This window comes from Chelonoidis abingdonii, chromosome 2 (genome assembly GCF_003597395.2).
Source record: "Chelonoidis abingdonii isolate Lonesome George chromosome 2, CheloAbing_2.0, whole genome shotgun sequence".
Classification (NCBI taxonomy): Eukaryota; Metazoa; Chordata; order Testudines; family Testudinidae; genus Chelonoidis; species Chelonoidis abingdonii.
Window position 1 is genome coordinate 53457007 of NC_133770.1, and position 12607 is coordinate 53469613.

General features: G+C 40.2%; 1 protein-coding gene across 3 annotated transcripts in view; it reads left to right on the forward strand.

The window, feature by feature from the left end:
- The first annotated feature begins 249 nt into the window (after nucleotides 1-249).
- GLCCI1 (glucocorticoid induced 1) overlaps nucleotides 250-12607 on the forward strand; it is a 96768-nt gene continuing 84410 nt past the window's right edge. The window contains exon 1 of one of the 3 annotated variants that reach the window (XM_075062376.1): nucleotides 250-774. In XM_075062376.1, coding sequence (XP_074918477.1) covers nucleotides 324-774 — 451 coding nt within the window. In that variant the 5' untranslated portion in view covers nucleotides 250-323. The remainder of the gene's footprint in view (nucleotides 775-12607) is intronic. The other 2 variants (XM_075062375.1, XM_075062374.1) reach the window with 2 other exon arrangements.

The following is a 12607-nucleotide window of genomic DNA, read 5'->3' on the forward strand; positions in this document are numbered from 1 at the left end:
GGTAGGCAGGGCGGCGAAGAGACTGGGTGGCGGTTGCTGCGGCTCGCGAGGATAGGCGCACGGGGTTTGCGGGCAGCGCTATATGATGTGAACGGCTGCGGGTCTCCGCAGCGCGCCCGACGGGCGGCGATGGCCGGAGCCTGGCGCGGGAGCAGCCGCTGTCGCCTATAGGAAGCGCCGGGGGTAGCCGGGCGGCGCGGAGAGTCGGTCGGGCCGTGAAGCGCTTGTCCCGTCACTGCCCCCCGGCGGCGGGTGCATGTGGGGAACGGCCCGGGGGCAGCGCACAGAGCCCCGGCCGGGACTTGCGACCCCCTCTGCCCGCCATGTCCTCCTCGTCCAGCTCTTCGCAGACCCCGCCCGGGCACCACCCGCCGCAGAGGATGAGGCGCGGCGCCGCCGGGTCACCCACCGCGGCTAACGGCGCCGCCGGCAACGGTGCGGGGGGAGGCGCCGCCAGCAGCGCCGGGACCAGCCGGCTGCTGCAGCCCATCCGAGCGACCGTGCCCTATCAGCTCCTGCGGGGCAGCCAGCACAGCCCGACCCGCTCCCCTTCCGCCTCGGTGGGGAGCAACACCGGGCCGGCGGGCGGCGGAGGGGGCCGTGGAAGCAGTCCGCCCAGCCCGACGCCGCCGCTGGCAGTGGCTGCCCCCCCGGGAAGCTGCGTGGCGGACCCGGGGAGGGTGAAGGGCAGGCAGCGGCGCTCGCCGGAGAGCGGTGGCAGCAGGAAGAGCAGCTCACCTGAGAGACGGAGCCCCAGCTCCCCAGTGTACCGAGGTAAAGCACCCGGGGCGGAGAGAGACCGGGGGGCCGAGGCCGAAACACCATCTCCTGCGCCTTTCCCTCCAGAGGAGGGCGTGTGAGCCCCGAAATACCCCTCCCGCCCGAGAGAGGGCAGGGAGGGTTGAATCACCCTCTCTGATCTACTGCAAAGAGACGAGCCATGAAATAACCCCCCAGGAGACTCGTCCCAAACCTGAAAATACCCCCATGATGAGTTTCCCCAGAGTGATGAGGAGTGAGCCCCGAAATACCCCTTCTCCCCACTTCCCAAAGAAAGATCAGTTTCATCTCCCTCAAAGGGGAGCAACTGGGGGGATGAGCCCTGAAATGTCATGTCCCTTTTCAAGGGAGAGTGAGAAATCAAGCTTTAAAGTACCCTTTGCAGAGAGAGATTGGGGTTTGGGGCTAAAATACCTTTCTGTGCTCCCAAATAGAGTGATGAGGACAGGCCTGTAAAATACACCTCCATACATGCACACAAAAGGAGGTGCTAAGAACGCCTGAAAAGATCAGTCTCACATACAAGAGGAGATACAAATACAACATATAACCCGTATGACATTCCCCCTCCCCCGCTGCCCTCCATGCAAAGAGGGTTGAACACAAGCTTTGATATACATACACTTGATGAGATATAAATAGGTGCTCTAAAATATCCTACCTCAGTGCAGATGGGTATAAAACGCACCTTATAAATGCATCTTGCCGTATATGCCTGGAGATAAAGAAAAGCCCTAGAATATCCCATTACCACCCCTATATATCTACACACACACATGAATTGAGATGGCACAGATATAAGCTCTAAAGCAACCCTTTTCCTCTCCATGGGATTTGAAAACAAACCCAACTCCTTAAACCCTACACACACACCATTTTTAACTTTAAGGTTAAAATGTAAATTTTAAAATTCTCCTGTACACATCAAAATAAAACACAGAATTCTAATATAGTCTCAAGAAATGCTGGAAACAAACCACCAGACTTAAAAAAACATAAAATGCCTCAAAGAAAGAAATTAGAAAAAATGATAGAAAGCTTAAAAACTGCAGCCTAAAATACAGCCTAAAAAGCTTTACAGTAAGTACAGATTATTATCAGCAGCTCTGACATAACCTGCTTCATGTTGTCTGTTGAATTATTAAAGGTGTTAAAGTGACTGTGGCCATTTTAGTCCCGCCCTCACTTCAGCAGTTGAATGAATCAGACTGAATGTACTTTGTATGTTACCATGCTGCAGTTATCAGGTATCACGCATCACCTCTTCATGGGAACATTTTATATGGTTCAGCACCTCCTGCACCTCTCCCTAAGTCTCTCAATCTTTATAATTTGCTACAGAAATTAGCATAAATATGTTTTGGTTGTCAACATGTTTTGTAGCAGTGGAATCAGTTCCCTTACTTCCCCCCGCCCCCGCCCCAGTCGCTACTAGGTTTGTGGTGAATTCTTGAAGTCTATTGTCGTGTTTGTGACTTGAGCTGATCTGTCTATTCAAATAGTCCTACGATACAGGCAACTCACTATGTAAGTATATAAACATATGACTAATAATATTAATGTATGGAGTTGATATACTGTATACAGTATTTACCCTTATAGCGAAGACTAAATGCTTTCCATCACATCTTAGTATTTATGCCAGCATTATGCAATAGATCTATGATCTCTATTTGGAAAGAGATTTGTAGAGTTACAGGGTTTTGCATGCTTTCAAATGGAAACAGTCCTTAGCAATTTTGCTTCAGTCAAGTTGTATTTAAAAGACAGAGGTTCATTTGTTCCCGTAACTCTAGGAATTTGTATATTTTTTTCTTATTAAGCTTCCTTTTTCTCCCCTTTAGAGACATACAAGTGTACAGTGTTACTCTGAATTCTGGGAAATCAAATGGGAGGTCAACCGAAACAAAACAGACTTGATGCATATAATTAAGCGTGAACATTAAAGCTGATGACAAATACTATTATAAATCGGTTCCCAGGCCTAACTTTGTGATAAGGATTGTAATGTTGCAGTGTGTGAGTGTCTGCACTTCAAATGGAGCGTGGGATGTGGATAATTACCTGTGGTTGGAGAGAAGTACTGCAGAGCTGTTAAATATTTCATTAATGTATTATGTGGGTTTTTTAATAAATACATTTTTGGTTGAGTAAAATTTTAATTTTACAAAGTGACATACGTATTTGGAACTGTAAGTTGTTGTCTTTGTCTTAATAGTTCAGACCTATAAATTAGTACTGAATGACTTCTCCATCATTAAACTTACTTGAGCCTGCCTTATGGTAAACTGTGTTAGCAGCAGATAAAATTTTGATACTGTTTTGTGTGTATACTATGTAAAATTATAAATAGTCCATCAAGATATCTGTCCATAATCTGTATGCACCCCAAGGAATTTGTGCCCCCCCCCCCCCGCCCTTCAGGTCCAGCCAGCTGCTGTTGCAGAAACTGACATCCTACAGCAGATCATGAATGAATGAAAACAACGTGATCACCCTAATAATGACCACTATTGCACACAACAGCAGCTTCTGTATTTTACGGAAATACAGGCACCATTTTCTAGAAGACTAGGGTGATAAAGACTGTTTTTATAGTTTTGTGAATTAAAAAGTAAAAAAAAAAACAAAAACATATTTACAAAATCTGAAGCATGGATAAGGTACCACACAGCTTGACTTTGCTTCCTCATTTCTTTGATCTACTCTGTTCTGGATCTTTGGTACATAATGTACATGAAGTAAAAATCAGTTGTAGCTTGTATGGTGGTGTCTACAGAGACTATAGAATGGTGTTGGAGTACTACTGCAGTCATAGTGGAGGGCTTAAAACACTTCTTGTCATCAAATATGGACCATCTTACTACAGATGGTTGCACAGTTTTCTCCTTTGGCTATTATTAGCCTCTTAATCATGCCTGAGTATGACGTAAGTCTTAATGAAACTATTACATTTTGTGTCATACTCTTAAAGCGTTTCCACTTTTGATGTAAACTGAAAGTTCCCACTGTTGGCATAATCCTATTTTTTGCAATGCAGAGACCATTTTAGTTCTGGCTGTGCAGACTGACTTGCATTGTTTCAGGAGCATGCTGGTGTGGGAAACTGGCTATGCTTTTGACAGAAAAGATGTTTTTCTCTACCTAAAACACCTGGTGTTTTTCTCAGTTCCTTTCAATATAGATGCTTTGAATTTGATCCCCCCCTAGACCATCTTGTGTGAAATACTCCAGTATTTTGAGTGGGTTTCCTGAGATTTACTTTTTTAAAAAATAAAAAACCATATTCTGTAAAACTACTTTGCGTTTGAACCTTTTAGGGGTCAAGGCAACTGCTGCTGCTGCAGACACTGACATCACTACTGCATGAATGAAAATGGCATGCTCCATTTCTTCCTCCCGTCATCCTCTTCACACACCCTCCTTTCTAGGATGTTCAATATGCTATTTATATTTCTAAAACAAGATAGCTTTTTTATGTTTTAGACTTAAGACTTAACATGCCATAAAAATAACTTTGGTAGGAAAACTGTATTTTAAAAATGCTACCAGCATTTCTATATGATCAATATTGAAATTGCATGGCTGAGAACTTTAAAGTTTTGTATACCTTCATCAAATTAGCACCCCCTCCAAAAAAAAAAAAAAACAAACCTCTTGACCCACCCCAGAACACTGAATAAATGTACTTTGGGGGGGGGGGGGTACATTAGAATAATCTTGGAAATGTGCTAGTTAAACTTAAGGTGAGAAAAGGAAAATACTACGTCATTAAGGTGCATGGTTTTTTTTTTATAGCCCAAACCAGTGTTTTAGAAAATGAGTATAAAGCCCTATGGCTTGTTGAATGTAAGAATAACCCAGTTTTGTGGGGTGAGGAATGTATGCCTCAGCCTGTTTAATGCAGAAATTGGTTGATATATAAGGCAACATGACTAGCAACAGAAGACAGTTCAGTAGAAATGATGGCTTGAATACTATTGCAGTAAGATGTCAGTTGAGTGAACAAAATAAGATGTTGCAGTCTTTGTTCTGGTGGGGGGGTGTACATGGAGGGCTGGGGGAAGCTACCAGAATTCCCTCTAGTTGATTAAGTTTAGATCTTTTTTGCAGGCAAGCAAAGACAGTAGTTCATATTAAATGTAAAAACTTACTGAATTTATAAAATCTCACTTCCCCTGAGGTCATGATGTTATAGCTGCCGTTCAAATACAAACTAGTTTTGTAGAATTTTTGCCTGTTTTCAGATTGAACGTTTTGCATTCAGAAGAAATGCCCTAATTTGAGTATGTTAATTACAGTGGTATCTGCTAGTATTGTTACAATTATCAGAAACATTTTCTTATGTGGTTTGTAATGTAAATCTTTTTTTCCTGAAATTTCCAAAGTCAGAGTTAGCTGTAGGGACAGCTTTCAAAAATATATTTTAATTGATTTACTGTTTAGGGAATTAAGCACTTTTTTAATATTTTTATAAAGAACTCCTGGAGGTTTGTCAGCACTAATAAGAGAAAGAAATAGCCAGGTGCTCCAGAGGAATAAATGTGTTTATCATTTACTACTTCAGAAGAGTGCTGTTTTGCCTATGCACATACGAAGCTTTTGGTATTTAAAAAATAAAATAAAAAAACCTTCCAGAGATTAAACTATTTGCATGTCTCCTGGATTAAAGGCGTCCAACAGTTTGACTCAATGGGAGTTTATACCAAGGGTCCTGCTGTACCAAAAATCAAGACCTCTCCTTTATCTCTAACAAATTAAATGTAAGGAAATATTTTTTTAATGAAACTTCCTACTCTGAGTTGCCCAGTGTGCATGCACAATTGCAGCATTCTCTTTTGTGGCCGCAACAATTCTCTCTCCCTCCTCCTTTACCCTACCCTCACCCTTAAAAATTGCTTAAGTTGAAGTATATTCCATAACACAGGTAACTAAGTCCCTTTGGACTAAATTTGAAACAGATCCCATGAGGTGAAAGGCTGTTTAGATAGATCAAGGGTCTGGTGATTGTCTCCTTTGATAAGGATGTTTATTAGGTGTACTGTGTTAATCAGCTTGTTTGTGCTATTAAACATGTTCTTAAAAGGGTTTTTTCAGATCCTATGCCATAGAAAAATGGAAAGATTTAGGTTTTTCTGCTGTCTGAACTTGCAGGTATTGCAGCAGCTCACAAACATGTAAAGGAAATAGTATTTTTGTTCAGTGAGGATACCACTATAAAAGAACTCCACTTTTGATTGTACTTACACAGTGATTTATATTTTCAAGTCACTATATTAACTTTAATCTTCACTCCCATAAAGTAAGCAAGTATTATACATATGGGGAAATTGAAATATAAGTTGACTTGTCAACAGCCACAGAACAAGTCAGTAGCAGAAGTGGAATTAGGATTCTGAAGTTTCTGGTTTCCATTCTTGCTCTTTGCTGTATTCCACACAGACAAAAGCTGCACATTAAACTGCAAAGGAAAAGATGGAAAGAATGTGTAAAGTAGAATTATATGAAGAAGCCAACATATTCAAAATATGGGTTGGTACATTAACAGTATAGCAGAGTTCAGCAACCCACTAAACTTAGTAATACATTAGGAAATAGGAAGTAAACATTATACTGCCTTCTGCTATTGAAGTGTGAGTAGTTTGATAGGTGTTGTTGCCATCAGTAGTTGATGGCTATCAGTTTTCTAAGCAACAGTTTCATTTTACTTGGATTTGGAAAAGCTAGCCTTACCACTGCATCTGTCATGTTGCAAAGTATTTGCATGTGATGTTTGAGACATTAAGCAAACATTAAAAGTGCAAGCAAACAGTCAAGGTATACTTCATATTAGATTGTATTTATTTTCTAAAAATATGGGCTCTAGGAATTATTTTGGGGAAATTCTATGGCCTGTTTTATACTGGAGGTTAAGATGATCACAATGGTCCCTTCTGGCTTTAGAATCTCTGAATATGTTAAACAGGGTGGATTTGATTTAAATCACTAATCAGGAAGGCTTGATTTAATCATGGTTTTCTACATAAAAATGCAATCTTGTTGGTTGGTACAACCTTTAATACATATTCTTCACAACTCAGAGATAGATGTAGGTTTCACTTTTAGAAGGTACACACGATACATTTTTAAACAGTGACTTATTTTGAAAACTTTTCAGATTAGTTTTACAGCTATATCAGAAAATGAATGATTGTTTGGTTATTTCATTTACCAAAGGTAATTGAAGCAGATATTTATGAAGTCATTGGGAGGTGAACTATCTCTAATTCAGCAGGTTAATCATTAATATTTGGAGGATTTTCTTGCTGTGCAGTATTAGGAAGAGATCATCACGAGACAGACATTAAGTATTCTGGATTTTTTTTCTTCTACGGCAGACATACAATATTTTAACACAAAAGCATATGTCCCTTGCTTCTCACATTTATCTCCAGACTTCTTCTCCTTGTCCAGATCTATTTCACCCCCAACAATCTTCTGTTCATTGAACTTTTTGAAACTTTGCACTTTTAGAGAGAGGTAAGGGATTGACTCTGGTCAACACAAATTTGCAAAGGGACAATAGAGTTGAGGTCTGTTATGTCTCAGCCGTATATATTTATTTAAAAAACATTTTTGCTGTTAACAAGCATGTTACCTCTGGAGATACAAATCCACAGTTTGAGAACTGCAAAACTAAGCATCTCTGATGGTATCTTCTAGACTGGGCACTAAGTCCCATTGGTTAGATAGAAAGATTAACCTAAATAATCTATACAGAAGCCTGTGGAGCACCATAAGATTGGGTCTCTAATCCATGAACTAATGGAACTCCTTTACAAAACTTCTTAAACATTACATGAATATATTTTCTCATACTATAGAATTAGAATTTATAATCCCTGTTCCATGATGAGATATATTTGAGATACATTATATCTTAATTAAAACTATCTTTTTTTAGGTAGATTTTTTCCTCAAAAAGCATTTTATCAAAGAAATCCAATTTAAATCTGTTTTTTAATAAAATCATTGATTTTTATACACCCTGGTGTTAAACCTATTTTCATTATTACCCCAGCTCAATACTACTTCTCTCTTCATAGTGCAGTTGCAGTTAAGTTTCAGTTTGAAGTGACTGGTCATGTCTACACATGGTAAAACAGCAACTAGCCTTGACTATACAATGATTTTAACACGTTAGCTAACGCGTTTAAAATACATCTTTTCCTACTGAATACAAGATCATTATGGTAAAGGCATACTAAGTAGATGTTTCTGCTAAAATAGTGATTGATGTAAATTAAAATGTTGACTTTTAAATAGCCATTGTTAGGTTTTAGTGTTAACACATTATTGAAATGAATTAGGGTAGTTCTCATTTCTCAGAGCTACTGTTTCATGTATTCTCTCACATGTATTCCCCAACCACTTCTTGGGTAGAGTCAATGAGAATGAAGAATAAGGGAGGTTTATCAGTATAAGCCTTAGATCTCTGAAAGAAATTCTCCTAGTTCTACTGCTGATAGTATTGCCCTTCCCTGTCCCTCTTCCAGTGTTGGCAATTTCCCAGGAAAAACTAGTTTAGAACAGGGTGCCGGTAAATACCAGTTTAAACTGGGAACCATAATTGCATCAGTGTCCAGCAAGTTCAGCAAGCGTAGATCATAGCTTTTCAAACTTGGGATACATCTATTCAAAACTGAGATATATGCGTGGGGTCTGGCTGCTACATCAGAGTTGGTCTTCTGTTACAGAATGCTGCATGGCCAAATATGTCTGGTCTGGTCTGGTAGTAAGCATGCTTCTGATTTCTTAATGCTTCAAGTCTAAAACTCCACATTATTTTTTTCATATAACTGAATGTTTTTGACTTTTGTTTTTACAGTATTGGAAACTGTAATATGAGTCATGGTGTGTATAATTTCCTTGTAAAAAAAAAATACCGAACCAAAATGTATACAGACATTCTGATCTCCAGGATTTCAATTATATATTAATATTACACCCACTGCAGATTTGCTTTTTATTTATATGACTCTAAATTAATCTACAAATGTACTGCCTTATGTAACACAATTTGAATGTTTAACAGAAACAAAGTGTAATTTGGAGTGCATTAACTAAACAGTTTTAAAAATAGAAAAGCCTGAAACAGGGACTAACTAGTCTTTGCGGCATGGTAGAAACTGATTTTGCCTAGTAAAAACCATATTTGGTAAATACCATGCTATCCCCTGCCCTCTTCTCTTTCCCACATCTGCCTTCCTCTGGCTGTCAGTCTTCCTCTTGCCTCTCCTGTTACCTTGCCTCTGTGTACCTTCCATATACACTCTTTTCTCTGCCCTTCCCCCATGTTCCTCTGCTTCTCAGAATGCCACTCCCAGTATAGCATATTGGGGTCACCATCTTCCCGAAAACAATGTGGTTTCTCTTCTGTTGGAACAATGGGAGGTGGTGGCCAGCATTGCTAAAGACAAACTAAACTTACTTCTGAAATAATGGCCATCTTAACCAAGTGGCCTCATTCCTATTGAGAGGGTGGCCATTTTGAAAGAGGTCATTTCATCATGCATTTCTCTGAAGTTTATTCTCAGGTCTGACGGATAAACTTTCTGCAGTGAAGAATAACAAAAAAAATGATTACTAATTGCTTTTTAAAAACTGTCCAGTCTTACAGTTACTCAAGATTCAACACTGAGGTAATTTAAATTTTAAATTACCTTATTTTTAAATTATGCTCTTTGAATTTTATGTGTTAAATGCCACACTGAAAAGCCACCTCCATGTAGAGAAAAACAGGGATTTATGCCCCATTTTAAGATTTTTTTTTTTTTTCCAGAGTGCATCTTAAACTGGAGTCATGACCAGCTGTTCCATAATAAATACTGAAGTTTGGGAGAGCACATACTTCAAGTATCCATGTGTGCTCTTTCTGAATACAGTGTTTGGCTATCTAAACCATAACATATGAAATTTAAAAAAACAAAAACCTTGAAAAATCACAAATTACATGAGAAAATAATTTTTTGAAGCTTTCAGTAATATTGGATCTATACTTTATATTAGCCAGATTAAATGATATGCTAAATATTCCAGTACTTTGTTTACAAGTAGATTGTTGCATGTGACCATATGATGAACTGTAACATGGTTACTACTTATAGGAAATTCAATTTTCTCCAACTATTACAGATTTGGTAATGGGTTAAGACCCATTTGCAGATACTGAGTAATTTATACAATTTATTTTTTTGGTTTGTCACATTCTCCATTTGATACTTTTCTTTGCAATGCCGTCACTGTAGTCTCATCCATACTACTCCAGTGACAGTATACCCAGAGAGAAGATGACCATTGTATTGTGCTGGTATTAATATGAATGCTAAATGACCAAGTAAACTGCATTGTGTTAGTTCCACTGTGGGTTTCTAATATAATTAAATGATCAAAAACCTTGGCTAATGCAGCGTGAAAGTGGCCCAGTGATAGCATGTGTCCTCCTAGAACACTGAGTTCTGCAAAACTCAAACTTCTGACAAGCAGGAAATACAAAGTGAGTGGTGTTTACCTTAAATCTTAACTCTGGTCCCCACCTAAAGCTGGTAATAACCACTGGCAGTTATCTCAGTTCACTACTGCTGTGTTCATTGTATTAAGTGTAGCTGAATTGAATGGTGGAAGAATAAGGTGCAACAGGTTGGAAGAGCTGTGACTGATATGAGGTACATATTACACCTTGACATTCCAGTCTGGATCATTTCAATACAGAATTGTGTAGGTTCTGTTAGTAGCAGGGCACTGGGGTTGTCTTGCAGTGAGTATTGTCGGTACGGAGGTGGGATATGAGAGCAGTATGTGGATTTAATGATGGGTAAGAGGAAGTATAGTTGTGGATGGTATTCTTGGAGTAAGTATGAAGGGTTTGTTAAAGGGAATGAGGTAGTGGTTAATTTTACAAGTAAGGTATTCTGTCAGCAAGTAGGCTCAGTTTGAGGGTAGGCCAAATGAAGGTACCACCTGTCCATTACAGTGAAAAAGCAGAGTGGGAGTGTTATGGGCATATTGGGGCATCGCTCAAAGAGGGCAGAGTTAAGATTTCATGGGCATTTCTCATAAATATGTATTTCCTGGTTTTCAGAAGTTTGAGTTTTGCTGTACTCAGCATTCTAAAAGGGCACAAGCTATCACTGGGCAACCTTAACACTACATGAATGAATTTTTTTGCCATTAATTTCCTAGGCTTTTGTAAACAGGAAGCTATGTTTGCTGATGGGAATTAAGACAGCTGCAGACCTCACCTTGGTTTGCAGTTGATATGCTATCATGGCTAGGTAAAAATCAAAAGACCTCGCTTTTGTATAGTGCTTTTCATCAGTAGACCTCAAAGAACTTTGTATCGTTATCCCCATTTAACAGATAGGAAACTGAGGTATAGAGGTGGTATGGCTTGTCCAAGGTCACCCAGCAGGCCAGTGGCAGAGCTATGAATAGTCCTAGTCCAGTGTTTTTTCCACTTGGCCACACGGTTGCTATGTGATGTCTCAGTGCTTCTCTCTCTTTCCTTCGCCCCCCCCCCCCCCAAAAAAAAATTGATTATAGTAGAATAGGGATAATGGTCATACTTTGAAATGTTTTCGATGTGTAGTTGCTAACAGACTTTTAGCTGAGATTTCTCACTGGCCCCATGTCCCAAAAATTTGATTGTTTTTTATTAGATAGTTGTTACAGTAACTTCATGCATATGAGAGAAGACTGGTGTGTGCTTCTTTTTCTCCATACTCTGCACCACCATTCCTTGCAATAGGTAGTGTATGCAGCCTTCCACCATTTCCAGCTCCCCTTCCCCATCCTATTCTATTAAGCCATTAGTTGGCACTATAGAAACCATTAACGTAATAACTTGTTCCTTCCTGTCTCCTGGCCTATGTTGCTGCTTACACCTGTCACAGGCAGTAGCTTACTGGAAGGCCACACACTACCTTGATTATGTAGCCAGAGCTGCACACTGAGCTGGACTTCTCACTACCTACTACCCATCTCAAGTTGGGATTCCTATCTTTGAGGCTTCCCCAGCCATATCCTAGGTCCACCCAGTCTGTCCCCCCCCCCACTGTCCCAGAGTGATTTTTATCTTTACTATTCATTTTCTGGGTTTATGGTGTTTAAACCTGTGTTGCCTTGATTCTCCCCACCCAGATACCAGCTAATATGGCTGGGCAGGGAGAGACTCATACACTCCAAGGAGAGCAGGATATCTCAGAGCAGGCAGGGAAGAAGGCTCAGGCCAGTGCTGAGGATAGTACTCCCTGAGATCCCAGCGCGCACAGTGAAGGGGGAAATTCAGGGCTAATATTGGGGCAGGGGAGTGAGGCAGCAGTATCCTCTGCTACCACTCACATTTTCCAGCCACTCCCTTCTCCCCTCCTACTTCCCCAATCTCTCATCTGTCTCCTACCTCTTATTCCGATTTAACTCCCTCCTCTTAACACCCCTATGCCTAGTGAAAGATCCTAGATCCTCTCCACTGTTCCTTCCTACTCTTGCACCCCAGTCATCTCTCCCAATTAATATTCACATTTATAATCTTTTCTTTTCACAGATAGTTTCAGTTTCTGCTGTACTTGAATTACCTTTCTCCAAAATAAATAAAACCCTAGCACCTTGACAAAAGCAGGTTTTTCTCTCAAGTGTTGACAGTTCAGTCTCAGATTTCTGCTCATGCTGGGATTCAGACTTTGAAGTTGCAGGCTCCGGAAGTTGTTAAATGGTCCATTCATTTCATAAGAACATGTGAATGATCATATGGAGTGAGACCAGTAGTCCATCTAGCCCAGTATCTTGTCTT